Source organism: Pogonomyrmex barbatus, unplaced genomic scaffold (genome assembly GCF_055798465.1).
Source record: "Pogonomyrmex barbatus isolate J1 unplaced genomic scaffold, ASM5579846v1 scaffold9, whole genome shotgun sequence".
Classification (NCBI taxonomy): domain Eukaryota; kingdom Metazoa; phylum Arthropoda; class Insecta; order Hymenoptera; family Formicidae; genus Pogonomyrmex; species Pogonomyrmex barbatus.
The window spans coordinates 4246941-4259811 of NW_028297193.1; the positions used below are offsets into that span (position 1 = coordinate 4246941).

Here is a 12871-nt window from a genome sequence, read left to right on the forward strand (position 1 = left end):
GCTGGCGTTTACCCTTTTGTTATTTTCCCTTGCAATTTTATTTCGAGGCCACGTCCTCTTTTCTCCTCTTCCACCCTGCCGCGCGCACCACGAAAGTACCGTCATTACAGTTCAATCATGCTACTTTTCTTTTATACGGCGTGCGCTATTCGAAAAACGCCTCGGCTCGCTTCACCCGTCTCGCTTTTATACGTCCGCAGGTCGGTATATGAATTCTACGGGGCGGTAAAATTGCTTCTGTGTCTCTGGCACGTCCTCTTTATGGAACGCTAACCTGTTTCATATCGCAGTTCATCCTCGGCGTAATAAAGCATCCCCTCCATCGCTGACTTCTATCGCGCTATCTTCCCAGCGAAATTTTGAGTTTCACGTTTATCATTAACAATTTTAAAAATTGGCCGAGACGTCACACGTATGAAATTTCTGCGGAAGCTCTGACGAATTTCGCGAGATTACAGAATCGGTGATTATTTACTATTTCTAAGATTGTATCGCGGAATTAGTCGAGAGCATTGTATGTTGCATTTTATAAAAGACCGCAATACGCGCAATTCATATTGAATGTGAACTAATACGGTTGCGGTTTCAGGCAACGTCACGTATAGCGAAGGTCTCGGCACTTCGGCTTGACGTCATGTGATAGGTCGAAATAATTAAAGACAGCAATTATCTATACACACAACTCTACTAATATTAACTCGTTGATAACATCGCGTTGAATTGATCGATACAAAGAAACCTGCAACTGTTTCGGACTTGGAATATAAAATGTTTTAAAACTGGAGCACCAAAGCCTTTCGATTTACGTACCGGGAGAATTTAGATCAGGTTATATTTTTTTCTCACGGATTTCGATGATACAAATTCCTTTTTTGTAATCTATATGTATATCGCAGAACTCTCGGGCAGCGTCGTAGAGACGGGATTTTGGACGGACGTTGATAGCTAGCTCTAGTTAAACTTCCTAAACCATCGTCGATTGAGTTAGAGTTTACTTCCCTGCCAAGCCTGCCGGTGAAACCTGCGTCGTGTCCGCCTTGCTTGCACCGAGGCTCAATTTGGAAATTGCGTTCAATGCTGTTCGGAGGAGTACCTCCCCTGGTACGAGGACGGATTTTGTCTGACATTGTTCGAGTTTTATACCGCCGCGGATAGAATACGCGCTCGATAACGTATTGTGTTATCGCTACGATCGTTATTTTGTCATAACAAATTGACACCTTTTTCGCGGACGGAATAAACATTTGTGCGAACAGAAGGGCCACACGAATGTTACGCCATGGCGTGGCTTTTCCGCGGTTCACCACGCACCAATCGCGAATCCATGAATCGATACTCGGCAATGAATAATAAGCGCTCAATACTGCTGTATTATTGGCGAAAGCGATAAATCGATGTATGGTGAGATTTGAAAATTTTGCGGTGGTAGGGACATGACATATGCGTAGTATACTTGAGCGCAGAATGGATACGAGTGTACGATCGTTCATCGGTAACAATGAAGTCGCTTGCACAGGAGAAAAGGATCGCTGTTGAAAAAGAAAAAAAATCTGTTGCATTGATTGTGACGTCCCGCACACGGATAGAGTTGGACGTTGAAACGCCCTCCAATTTATTATGAACCAATGAGAGCTGCTCTTCTCTGATCGGTTTTGTCGAGAGAATTTCGTTTAGTTAATCGGTCGACGTGGTTCGATGTCACGTCCCAATTTGGCCAAGTCTGGTCTGAAAAGCCAAATCCGACGCGGCTTGGATAATTGGGAAAGGATATTTCTGAATATCCCGCCCTAGAGTGATACCTTCTGTGCAGTTAAAATCTTTTTCAACGTTCACGCATTACGTAAGCCCGCTTTGTTTTAATCAACCGGTTCAATCTCCTGCATCTGCCGTACTAATCAATAGGAGAAAATTTTTTTTTTACATTGTCATTACTATTTTTATTAATTTTCATGAACTACAATTGATAAAAGAAAATGTATTCAATTATATTTTACAATAATATAGTTTTCGCTTTTCTGTAATAAATATAACAAAGATTTTAAATATCTGATATAAATCTTAAATGTATGAAAAATTACTTCAAATTGCAGCGGTATATTTACCATCGATATTCCATCAAAGAAAACTTCAGAATCTCCCGCGGAAACAAGACTGTCGGTCTTGCAATTGTCCGTTACGAATTCGACTGGAAATTGAACTTGAGACATAAATATTAAATAACGATATTCCGACAAAGTATCATTAAAATATCGCTCAACAGGTGTATCATATGTAAGATAAGAATCACGTAGTGATGATAACTCGGGACAGGTTGTTCTTCTGGTAGTGCGGCTAAAAGCAGCGGCGACGGTGCTGGTGGTGGCTGCTGCTGCTGCTGCTGCTGCTGCTGCAAATCTCAGGGGATCGCTTTGTAAGTCGGAGGCCGTGCGATACATAAGTGATGCGCCGTTAAAGCGGCCTCCGTGGAGTGGAGTTAGTTCTGTATGCAATTGCTCCGTTCCTGCCTATTCTCCAGCGTTTCGATCCTATGCCGGTTATATATCGTTGTCATTAGCCACTTTGGACTAAAACGCTCATCTGCAGATAATACACTGCCTCTCGTCGCCTTTCCGAGTGACGTGTAGGTTTAAATACTGTTTCATTAACATGTTTCTCCCACACGTAAGGACAGCTTTAGCGCTCGCTACTATGTACTCTGTAATCTTTAACCATTTCGAAATAGAAATTATTCTACGCGACGCTCGATATCGATACGTATTTTGACTGATTCAAATTCATTTTATTTTTTTAGATTCAGAGAACGCTTTTCCGTATATCGACATTTCTATTGTCATATGCATTACGCTATATTCATTTAATATTAAATGAAATCGTTTAAATCTGAAAGCAATTTTTCTACTATCACCTGAAATCCACTAGCTTCATCGAAAATAGTTAATTGAGAGAGAGAGAGCAGCGTTCGAAAGGTTGACCTTATCGATTCTCGCACTACTGACCGCGTCATGCCTTTCTATTAAATCGAACCCGGTTTACACGACATTGCTATATTGTCACCTATACCCCTAAAAAGATTCGCGCTGATACGGTAATCTCGTTACCGATGAAGCCGCAGCTGGTGCAAGCTATCTTCCTGCGTAACTCATGAAGAAGATCGGGCCATTTAAACATTCATAGAAGCTACGTCGTCGTCGTCATCGTCATCGTTGTCGTTGTCGTTTGCGAGAATTGGTATCGCAAAAGTTTCCGTATGCGCGTGTGCATATGTAAAAGCTTGCGTGGAGCGGGGATGTGCGTTATGCGTGGATGGTACCGCGTTAAGACACAGGCCGCCCCGAAGTCTTAATGAAGCCCATTCAAGGGGCTATTATCGCGGAGACCGCGTAATCGTCTCTCCGCGAGAGGCGGTTCTCACTTAATAATCATACACCCCATATTCCGAATTCCGTGATAATGGCTTCCCGCGCCTTGCAACCCCGTTCGCGTAAGCTGTTTTCCGCGTTCAATCTCGCGACGCCTTTCTCAAAGCGAGTCTGCATACCGGGGTTGTATAACCGTTGCGATTTCTGCGACGGTTAACAGTCGTCGCTCGTGATTTCCCAGGAAGTTTCGAAGGATGTGGCCTTCCCACCTGGCGCAAGATGTATTTAACGTCATGTGCCAAAATCACGATTGGAAAATGGACAAGCGCGAAGGTAAAAAGAGAGAATATTCATAGCCGCAACAGTTTCTAGATAAAATTAATATAATATTGTATATAAAATCACTTAATTTGTATTTTAATAGTCATCGGGATATTAGTAGAAATAATTGTTACGGCGATTATCTTGAAATTTCCAACGAAGCGTTCATTAATCAGCAAGTCATTTTGGAACGCGCTTCGCAGCGGAGGCGATTTTGACCTGCTCGCATACTTTACTTTCCCATCGGCAGTATCTGTATTTGTATCGGAAAACAAATTTGTCCTTAGGATAATGGATGAAGCGGTCGCCGAGTCACGGAACGTATTCCGGAAACGTGCGCGAAATTCCTGCACGGCTTTGTAATTAATGAACTTGAGTTAAATGCAGCGTCCCCGGTAACTTAGACCTATGGAAGGGGAATGTTGTAATTGGAGATAGTTGCATGAAAAGAATGGCAATTGGATATCAAAATTGTTAGAATATTTCAGTAAAGTCGTATATCTATCTCAAATTTATCTTATTTGAATGATTAATTAATCATCAAACAAAACACAATTGTAGAGGTAATACATTAATATAAAGTCAAAAATATCTATTAAAATAGACGTGAATTGATTGTCTCTAGAATTTAATATATATAAAAAATAGTTTCAAACCTTAACAGGACCAATTTCTATCACATGGAATCCTATTTTGTTTCCTCCCGACATGATCGTTAGTTATTTCTTGCCAACTTACCTAAAACAGACAGAGAAAGAATTTTATAATCTTGATACAAAATCATTTTTATAATGTCATATAAAATAATCTCGATATTTAATATATCATTTTTCTTACCAATCGTCTTTTTATCGATCGATTGTTTTCGAAGAACCGAAAATCGTGAGCTCGGGGCGAGTGGAAGAGAACATTCTTCCAACTTTCGCCATTAGAATACAGCTTTCGAAACGTTTTGTCTACGTCGATCCCAACATAGTCGCGAAGGACAACGTTCCACGTCTTCCGATCCCTTCGAAACTTCGACGCGAGCTACGTCGACGGATAATGAAGAGACTGCACGTCCCAGATAAACACGACTGTAGCTAGCTGAGAGTACACGAGGGAAATAGTTTATTGTTTAGTGCCGTGCGGTCGGATGTTTGTGCCATGGGGGCTGCTGCAGCTGATGGCGGGACCGGTCGGTGTATTATAGGGTGTAGCACTGCGTTTCGAGATGGAGAGCCGGCGAGATGGAGTTCCGCGTACTGCGAGCCACTCGAGAACGAGTGCTAAGCACACGGAGCACCGTGGCTCTCCCATTCAAGCCCGTCTGACTCTTCACTACGTCCGCTCGTCACTACGTCCGCGGTAAATGCAATCGCGCGCAAACCATCCCTCGCTTCTCTTCATTCGTTCTTACTTTACCGCCCCGCGCGCTCACTCGCGCCACGGTGGCCTCTAAAAATTAATGAATCCACGAGCTCTTCCCGCGCCACGGGAGTTTGCGTTTAATAATTCAATCGCGTAAAAGGCGTATAATCTTAGGAGCACAATCTATAAGGTTCATTAACTCTATATAAAGAAGGGGAGGGGGATGTTAGCGGCTATAATTTCCCCGTATGCATATGTTATTCTAAATTTCAGACTAACGATATTAACTTATAATGCGAAAGTCATAAAAGAGAACTTTGTGCGGGCAAACTGTGATTCCGGTAAGCTACATATTATAGTTTCAGCACCTTTGAACTTTTGCGGCATTAAAGCCTGCATATAGAGCACGATAAATCATGAAAATATGTATCATTAATATGTACATTTTACATTTTTCTCCTTAAACGTCTTTTTCTTTGTACGGTCTTAAATTCGATTTCATTTGTTGCGCAAAGGAAAGATAATTGTGAATATAGACGAGATGTGATTATTTACAAACGGTATGAATATGTAAATGAATACGAAGATAGTAATAACACAGTCGCCGATTCTTTCTACAGAGGTCGATCTCTTCCTGGTTCGTTGATCCGAATTTCTAAGAGAGACTTACAGCGCGCGCGGCGTGGGCGAGGGAGCTCCACCCCGGTGATTTCGGTGCTCGAGGAATCAGTGCGCGGCACCACTCTCGTAATATCGGAGCCCCATTAGAAGCGACTGGGTTCCTGAATTGGGTTTCGAAAGACGTCACTTTACGGTGGAAGCGCGACGCTATTACAGGCACTGCTAGTTACTACGATAGTTCGAGAGGGTACGGAGTAGGCAAGGAATGGGGTAAGGTGAAGCGCGTAGTTTCGAGGCATCTTGGTACTCCCTGTCGCCTTGCGGAGGGAACCAACGGCGAAAGTACGCCGCAGTAAGGGAAAGATGACAGAGGGTGCGCGGTCCGCCCCCCTCCCCCCGCGTGCCCATCACCCTCGCCAAACTCTCCTTATTCTCCCCCCCCGTCTCCTCCTCACGATTTCTCTCACTCTCTCATGAGCGCGGTAACATCTCGATGGTACAACTTCTCCAACGGCGGAGTATCTCTACTAGCGTCGTGCACGGAACAAGTTTCGTGGCGAGAGTGCACACTCCACGTAAATTAACTCGCTTACTTTGGGCTTGATTGCATATCCTTATGGCTCAGTACCCCGGCCGCCTCTCCTCCGAACCGTTGATCGGTTTCCGCCGGTGTGCTGGTTCACGCTCACAGCGCCTGGGAGAGCATAATTATTGGCGAAGAATGAATTTTCATTAATTCAACAATGCATCGTTGTACGGAGGAAATACGTTCCCCGATCGGCTTAGACTGAATTTCTTGAGAGGTGAAATTAACGAACCACCGCCCTACCTTGTGTTCGACACTTCGTTGTATTACCGAGTATGCGGTACGTGGAATAAGTTACTTCAGTACGCGAAGAAATTTATTTTTGACTGAAAGGATTAATGTTGTGCGATAGGAACGATTAGAAATCTTATTTCGCAATTATAATGAAGCAAAGGACGAAGAGAATAATGAATAAATAATCGTCATTTGTAATAATGGAATCATCGATAAGACGTGCGTCGATATCACATTGCGATTATGCTCTCTCGCGTTCAGGCAAGTAGTTGGTAGCGAGTTCTAATCTTGGATTATGGTTCTCGGTTGACGCAACCCTCGTGTTCCCCACCATCTCTCAGCCATCCAGCTGGATCGTACAATACGTTGTCGTCGTCGTCGTCGTCGTCGTCGTCGTCGTCGTCGTCGTCGTCGTCGTCGTCGTCGTCGTCGTTGTCGTCGTCGTCGTCGTCTGCCAGTGTCGAGTGTCGGCATTCGACTGTCGGCAGCTAGGCGCGCTCGACAATGGTCCGCAGACGTTACCAGTTTGACTCTCACCGACACCGACGGTTCTTGTCGCCGCCACCGTGAATTTCCTATAACTTTCCATTGAAATCTCCCTCGGATAGGAATAAGGGTTGGTAGCTCGAGCGACTGCTAGGAACGGCAGGGTGGTGGGAAGGAACGGTGGATTGAAATCAACTGTGGCAGCCCCGCGACTAGGTCGACACACTGATCGAGACGCCGACGTCGAACTTATGTGCGAGACTCGACGGCTATACCACGCCGGCAAAGAAAGAAATAAAGAAATACAGAGGATGTGTGTGTGTGTGTGTGTGTGTGTGTGTGTATTACGCGCGCGCGCGCGCGTGTGTGTTCAATAATATCAAAAGAGAGAAAGAGAGTCAAAGAAATTGAAGGAAGGAACTGGCGATCGCAAGGACGGGTGAAAGAAGCGTATTAGACGTTACGTTTTCGTATTTTGAGGATGCGAACAAGTGGAAACATTCTTGCTAGACGAAAGGCGTGGAGTAGTTTGTAAATTGCTGACCATTCAAAACAATTGATCTTCTTTCATAAAGGCGGAAATATACGTGTATATAAAATATTATTATGATATTATTATATTATTTATATCGTTATCAACGATATATGTGAATTCTTTCCTATTTCGATAAATGTGGAATGTAATTAAACCGTCATATATATAAAATCGTCGTGTCATCATCGTATGTAGTGAGCTTTCGCAGAAGTTGATGCTGAAAGGTTCTCGGAGAATCAAAGGATCGAGTCTCACGGGGGCGAGACGAAAGGAAACATGATACTTCAGAAATTCGCGAGAAGATCGTATCTCTTGCGAGAAGAGAAAGGTGGCAGGAAGGGGGAGACCGGGCTGGGCGAACTAATCAAGGATTTCTCGCCTTGAGCCGCGGAGCCCGAGCTCGTTTCCTTTTAGGTGACGACGACGACGACGACGATGACGATGAGAGCGCGGATGAAAGAAGAGGATAAAAAGGGACGAATGGGTACCTATCTCTCCTTACGAAGATCCGGCTCCAGTTAGTGTAATGAAGAGCTTTATAATACGGTCCACCGACATAAACCGCTGCCGACCGAGGTGGAAAGGGGGAGGAGGGGAGAGGGTTGCCTAACGGTAGAACCAAGTCCCAGCGGCGCGAGAAATAAAACTAGCGGAGAGTTAATGAATATATAACGTTTCGACTTGATCTTATATAACGGGAGAAAGCAAGCAGGATGGGCGAATGCAGCGGCGAATCGCCGGATGGGCGATGAAACTTTAGGACAAAGTATCCTTAGCCATCATCTATCCCTTCTGTCGCGCTCGCTCCTTTCATCTTTCCGCATTGCGGGCTCGAAGATTCATAGAAGAGGCAGCGGGCGGACGACAAAGTCCTTGCTAATTAACTCAGCGTATTCTACAAACTTGTAATGACGAGTAACATCGTGTATTTTACGGTAACACATATCCGTCGTAGCTACTATGCGCGGTAACATAATTGCCTTATTATGCGCTTCGTGTGCTGTTGCGAAATTACTTATTGCCGGCACTAATTAAAGGCGCTGAAAATTTTTGTTCGATCCTAGCATCACGCTGTACACAAACCAGCGCAGTGAGACGTAACGAATTTAATGAACTTTATCGAGAGAGAGAGAGAGAGAGAGAGAGAGAGAGAGAGAGAGAGAGAGAAAGAAAAAGAGGGATTAACGATAAAACTAATAGAGGATCCGTCAATTCCTTTTACACAGTGCAAAGCAACGAATGTCAAGAATTTCACTATACTTTTCGAGAGATTGCTGATTCATCTTTGGGTGAATCAGAGAGAGAAAAAGAGGGGAGGGTGGAGAGAAAGAGAATCTCGTTACTGAATAGAACGTCATTGACCTATCTCATGACCGATCGTCGCGCGTCGCCTTAAGAAACGTTTTTTGTTCGTTAGTGTCAGTCGTGGACATGTACATTATTGAGTGTCGATCGATCATTCAATTCTCTTCTATTATTCTTCCGCGGAGTCGTCGGCAATACGGCAACACTCGACAACGCGTCTACATAATACATATATCTCTGTATGTATTATTTACAGAGCGTCGGTCCCTCGCGTGCGCAGATTGCTATAATTACCGTCGTACAACACGGAATTCCGTGCGACGGAAGTAACTTCGGTCCCATTGGACGGCGAGGCGAATAATTGTCGCGCGGAACGGTGGACGGCGGACGGCGGACAGCGGGACGACGGACGCGACGGGCGACGCATCGCGGAATTGCGGAATCCAATATACGGCGGTGTTCTTGTTTTTCGCATTTTTACGGGTGGTCGCTCGCGCACAAGAGTGTTCAGCGCGGACATTCAGCGGCTCGCATTCGGCGGCTATTCTCGTTGAGGACGGAAAGAGCGGGAGAACGAGAGAGAGCGAGAGAAAGAGAGAGAGAGAGAGAGAGAGAGGGGCAGAAAAGCATAGGGTGGAACCAGGTGGGTGGCCGGAGCGACGAATGGATTGAAGCCTGCGGTACCAGAAGCCCGACGCGCCCGTCGGGTAATTCGACTCGCTCGAGTACCTACCACCCTCTCTCGCGTGTGTAAACGCGAGAGAGGGTGCTCCCGGTAGGCAGGCAGGCAGCCAGGCAGGCAGGCAGGAGGCAGGGAGACAGCAGACAGAGCTCGAACCCGTTTGCGAGGGAAAGGAGAATCCTGCTTTGATAGCTGCGGGGGAAGTAGATTGGTAGGAGTGATGCGCCGGATAGAGTTCATTGGTTCCGCTCTAGATCAGGCGGGTTTACGCTCGAGCATAAAAAAAAGAGATTGGAATGCTTTGGGATTGGTCGAACGCCCGCTGGATTGTTTGCGGGAAGCGAACGACGCTCCATCCGCTCCTGTGTGCTGCGTACTCCGAGAAACCTCCGGCTACGATTTTCCGGCTGATCATCGGGGCTATCGATTCGAGGATGGTAGGTTGAACGCGTCGAAGGTCGAATTCGATTCCGTTGTAAGGCGTTTTCGTTCGATTTAATTTACGCGATTTCGACACGCGGCGGAACGCACATGCGGTAGTAATAAATATAGATACACTCGTTGCGTCGCGGTCATCATTCTATATGAATGTTCATTTAATCGAGTTTTAGGCGCTCATTCTACGCGAGAATATAAACGAATATAGCGCGCGTTCGTGATCCTAATAAAAATTGATGAAGTCGCGAAATGAAGCTGTCCCCCGATCGCGCGGAGTTTCCGCCGCGCGTCGAAACCACCGCCGTGCCATTGCCATTACCGCATTGGCGACTTACGGCCTCTAATGCGTTTAACGAGCGGATAACGTCCAGCAATTAAATAAATATCATTCTCATGTTTTGTCATATTGCTGGCTCGCTTTAGATTCGCGACGGCGGCCATTATTCTTACTTTTCGTGCGTGACTTTTTATCTCGTATGTACGTACGACGGCCGTATTTATGCAAACGAGAACTAGCGGCGTGGCGATTTTTGTACGAAACCGCCTGGCGATGTTGCGTGAGGGTGAAAAAGGGGATATAATTATGGGCCAGCTCTTTTTTTTTCGCCCCGCATCCGCGTACGGTGAAGGGTGCGAGTAGCCGGTGACACCGATTGCGAGTGTGTCGCGCGCCACGGCGCCCACAGCGATATCATCGCTGAATAAACATGACATTATTAAGCGGACCGCTGCCCGACAAACACTCGCGAATTAACATACAAATTGAGCGACGAGAGTTCAGCTCTCGAGATGCCGAAAGGAGAAACGGACAGCCTGTACATGTGTGTCCGTGTCGTGTTTCGCGACGATGTCTCGATTTAGTTGCCGCGTCGCGCTCGGAGAAATTTCTTCGTCGGGCCACATTGAGCGCGAAGCCGCTTCCCATCGCGATAAGCGACGTCCTCGGCGATAACGTATTCGCATGGATGGCATAATGTGAATTCAAGTGAACATAGCTTTCGAGATCTGCGTTTGCATATCGCGTAACGGGGAATCGCAGAATTGCGGAAATATGCACGATTATTTATTTCAAACACACAATTTAAGAAAGATACTTTATACGTATCTATTTGCTCGCAAGAAAAATGTAGAGGTACAGTTTGACGATTAACATCCTAAATACGTTAAGTACATAAAGCATACGACATCGAGGAATACGCGAAAGGGTTGCACCGACCGACATTTGGAAAATTTAGAGATACGCAAAATGCATTTCCCTAGACCGGCATCCAGTGCTTCGAATATCTTCACCACGCGCGTTTATTTAATTCGTCCCTCGGTGCTACGTAAATATTCCCCGCATACATCGCATTGTCTCGATGCGAATGGCTAATGAAATTAAGCTCGTTTTTTTATCGAGGAAAGACAGGAAACCATAGCGTATCCCTCGCGAATTCCTCCACGTGAAACAGAAATTTCTGTTTTCTGTATCCTCCTCTCTCCTCATTTCTCTCTCTCTCTCTCTCTCTCCCTCTCTCTCTCTCTCTCTCCATTTCGTCCTATATTTTTCACGCCTCGTTCTCTGTGGAGTACTCGAAGAACATCGGCGGATCATTTCTCCTTGAAGCGGACGCATCGGTGGCGGTCTCCACGTCGGCTGCTCTCTATCGCGCTGCATACAAATGATAAATTACAAATATCGATCCGTGCCAGGAGGATGTGGGGGTGAAAGAGACTGGCGGCGCAAAGGGTCGCTGGAAAATTATTCGCGTCACGCTGCGCACAAAAAGCGAATTTACGAATGAGATGTGCCATCACGCTGATGCCGGTGCGGCCGGCTGGTCCCAGCCTTGATTTCGAGCAAGTTTAATTGAGTGTACCACTCTTCCGTTGGGAAAACGACACGACCGGTCTCGAAGTTCGGATCTGAACTTTATTAGCATTACGAGATCATTATAGCGTTCGGGTTACTAAACAACGGGTTATTAAACAACGATGTTTAAATTCGATGTAATATCCGGTTCGAATATCGACGCGTAAGAAACAATCCGATGATTTATGACGATGCAAATCCGATGATTGTCGATGCAAGACGTATTTCTGCATTGAAAATTAAACCGATTGAAAGTTTATTGCTTTGCGATAATTGTTCGATGATGATCATTAATGGGCGAATATTTGTTATTCCTCGCTTATAAAACGCGCTCAGTGCTATTGATGAAATTATCTATCACGGCGCGAATGAAAGCAGATAAATAAAACAAATCTTGTTTTTCTCTCTACGCGCGGAAATGTTTGACGTACGGTGATTAAATAGAAATTTCAAATGGTTTGTGTTAGAATTACTCGGATATTTTATCGTCGCTGCACCGTGTCCGAGGTACGTTTCCGATATTATACCGCGAAATAAAGCACTGTCCGATGGTTTTTGCCGTTTTTTCTCCCTCGAAGCATCGGATTTGGAAATATGAGGACAAAGACACCGGCGCGCTGGTAGACGAGGGGGTGCGATGTACAGAGATGGAGTGGAAGTAGCCGCCATCAGCGCGATAATGCGCGTTGGTGAATCCGGGAATCAGCGGACCATGGAAAATGTATGAAGTTTCCGGCGTCGGGCTACGGCTGGCTGGGTCCGCTAGCTGGGACGCAGGAATTTTAACACTTCGGTCGCGACAGCTGGGATATTACATAAGGGATTACGTCGATTTCGCACGAATCATTATTACAAAGTGCCGGTGATCCTCTTACTGGGCGTCGACATCCTCGGCGAATACTTATTTTCGTTAACGATGATGGCGGTTACGTTGCGCCCAGGGTCTATTCCTCACGCTCGAAAATTTTCAATTTTATTTTACGTCTCTCGCGCGATTGTGACGGTAAAATTGTTAAACTAATTTCCGTGTGTTCCGTACACACGGATTTATGCGGACCGGATTGGTTAGTTTTCAACGCCTTTCAATGACGCGTGAAACAAC

The 12871-nt window shown here is 45.5% G+C and overlaps 1 protein-coding gene across 4 annotated transcripts in view; it reads right to left on the reverse strand.

Moving 5' to 3' along the window:
* Window positions 1-12871, reverse strand: part of bru3 (CUGBP Elav-like family member bruno 3) — a 248771-nt gene that overhangs the window by 132589 nt on the left and 103311 nt on the right. Inside the window, exon 1 of one of the 4 annotated variants that reach the window (XM_089084570.1) lies at window positions 4337-4405. The exons of the other annotated variants lie outside the window; for them this stretch is intronic. Coding sequence (XP_088940696.1) covers window positions 4337-4390 — 54 coding nt within the window. The 5' untranslated portion in view covers window positions 4391-4405. Of the gene's footprint in view, window positions 1-4336; window positions 4406-12871 lie in introns of those variants that run through there. 4 annotated transcript variants of the gene reach the window in all.